This window comes from Oncorhynchus mykiss, chromosome 13 (genome assembly GCF_013265735.2).
Source record: "Oncorhynchus mykiss isolate Arlee chromosome 13, USDA_OmykA_1.1, whole genome shotgun sequence".
Classification (NCBI taxonomy): Eukaryota; Metazoa; Chordata; class Actinopteri; order Salmoniformes; family Salmonidae; genus Oncorhynchus; species Oncorhynchus mykiss.
The window spans coordinates 4,261,095-4,263,418 of NC_048577.1; the positions used below are offsets into that span (position 1 = coordinate 4,261,095).

Consider the following 2,324-nt stretch of genomic DNA (forward strand, 5'->3'; position numbering starts at 1 on the left):
ACGTTGAGTTTTGCCTGTTGTGTTTGCAGAAGCTGCAGGACTGGCGCTCCCTCCGGTGTCTTGAAGCGGGTCGCCTTCTTTCTCTCCTTCTGGACCCAGGTGCCCACGGAGGGTCTGGGTGCAGCTGTGGGGGTCTTGGGACCCTTGCCGCTGCTCGGATGTAAAGGAGCGTCTTTACGCAAGGGGACAATTTTGGAAACCAGGTTTTTTTCCCCTCCTCAAAGTAGCAGGGAGAAACGTGGATATACGTCTAATTCTGCAGTGAGAGTTTGTTGATAAGGGCGGTTTATTCGTCGACACAGTATTAGAGGTTGGGAGGTTTTACAAAATCTCACAGCAACATATAAATACGCAGTTAGTTTGGTCAGACAGACAGACAGAGACATTTACACTTTAAAGTGAAAACAGAAAACTCAAACCCAACATGTGTTGAAAAGAACAAGTGCACGGGCATGCAAATAATGAAAACCCACACGTCATAAATACATTGAAATAAGTGAAAAAAGTTGAAAACACACGAGAAAAAGTAAATAAATAAATCAAATCACACGATAAACAGACACAGTCTACAGACTAGTCAGGCTATGACACAGTCTACAGACTAGTCAGGCTATTCCAAAAGACTTCTAAACTAAATATCCACACCTAAATCCTCTTACAATTGTCCGCATACAGTGCTAGAGACGCTAAAGAAAGTCTGCAAAACAACAGCCTGAAGTCTCTCCAGCGCTTCTCTAGCTCTGGTCCCACCCATCTCGCAACAACAAGTTGACTATGTTAGTAGGTCTAGAGGGTAGCGCAGTAACGGCCTGGACCAGAGTTAGCGCTTCTATCACTTGACATAGACAGAGTTGTAGGTGGTTTCGACCCGGGGACAGAAGCGCTTGGTGTGGGCTTGGGCCCCGGTGGCCCCGCATAGAGGACAGACATACTGCCGCAGGTACGGGCACACCACGCCCCCATCCTGGTCCTTTAGACTGTGGGACCCAAACACAGACTCAGACTCCCCGTTGTGTTTGCAGAAGCTGCAGGACTGGCACTCAGGTGATGGCACTCCCTCCGGTATCTTGGAGCGGGTCGCCTTCTTTCTCTCCCTCTGGACCCGGGTCCCCACGGAGGGTCTGGACGCTGCTGTAGGAGTCGTGGGACCCTCGCTGCTGCTCGGATGTAAAGGAGCGTCTTTACGCAAGGGGCCAATTTTGGAATCCAGGGGTTCCTTTTCGTGCCTTAGAGGTGGTGTCGCCACCGGTGCTATCGGTGACAGCAAGGCTCGCGACGGGAACTGTTCAAATTCCACCATGGTCGAGCATATACTGGAGTGATGACCGTCAACGGTTGACGGTTCTGATGTGAAGTTCCCTTTCTTCATCTCCCGCACTGCGTCCGCTAGCTTCATGTAGTCCCGCCACAGTTGGAAACTCTTATTTTCGGACTCCATTTTCGGTAGGTGTTGGAGTTGATAACTAAACGATGCCATGGTTCAATGAATTGAGAACTAAACTGAATGCAAGTTGGACAATACGCACGCTTTGACCTGTCTGCGTTTTGGAAAGCAGCCAATCAAATGGTGTTGTGCGGAGGCGGTGGGAGGTGACAACAGCCAATCAAATGGTTTCAAACGGACAACTGCGAAATTGGTAATTTTAGAAGATCAACTATTTGGGATACAATTTTACACCTCAACAATATTAAAACACTTCAAATATAACTGTTTAATCTATTCTAGGGTCTAAATTGATAGGACTTAGATTATAATTCTTAGTTATAAGAATATGTTTTATAATAGCCCATTTTAATAAAATATCACTTAGCGGGTCGCCTTCTTTCTCTGTTAAAATTCAAAACTGCTTCGACTTCCTCGCTGTTCACTACTACCACCATTAAGTTATTGTAGCATTTCTCCTGGCTCATCGAGTCATTCCAGTAATAGTATTGGTACTGCGGAGTTGGAGGGATGGGTGGAGGGAATGGGGGTGAAGGAGAGGTTGGCGGGTAATGTTTCGGAGGAGGCATGGCTCTTGATCCTCGCCTCTCCGGAGTCAGTACTGGAGTTGCAGCAGTTGGGGTAAGACTGTAACTACCAATTGGATGTCACGAAATTTGGAAGAAAAAGGGGTAAAAAGTAAAACAAAATAAAGAATGGCCTTACTGAAGAGCTCAGTAACCTCAACTGTTGTTATTTGTGGAAGATTGTTGTTTTTGCGGACCACCTGCAGTACCCAGCGATAACCACTGATCTAGATATTTCATCTGGTTTCAGTAACATTACTGGTCAGATACATTTATCCATCTTCCTAGAACCAGTACACTATTTTCTACCTTTG

The 2,324-nt window shown here is 46.4% G+C and overlaps 1 protein-coding gene across 1 annotated transcript; it reads right to left on the bottom strand.

Moving 5' to 3' along the window:
* Positions 1-307: 307 nt before the first annotated feature.
* LOC110495140 lies at positions 308-1,482 on the bottom strand. Its single transcript, XM_036942602.1, has one exon. It carries the CDS (start codon positions 1,475-1,477, stop codon positions 833-835), a length of 645 nt encoding a protein of 214 aa, XP_036798497.1. The 5' UTR covers positions 1,478-1,482; the 3' UTR covers positions 308-832.
* Positions 1,483-2,324: the final 842 nt, after the last annotated feature.

Excerpts from the sequence above, each read along its gene's own strand:
- LOC110495140 (XM_036942602.1), bottom strand. The coding sequence starts at position 1,477 with ATGGCATCGTTTAGTTATCAACTCCAACACCTACCGAAAATGGAGTCC.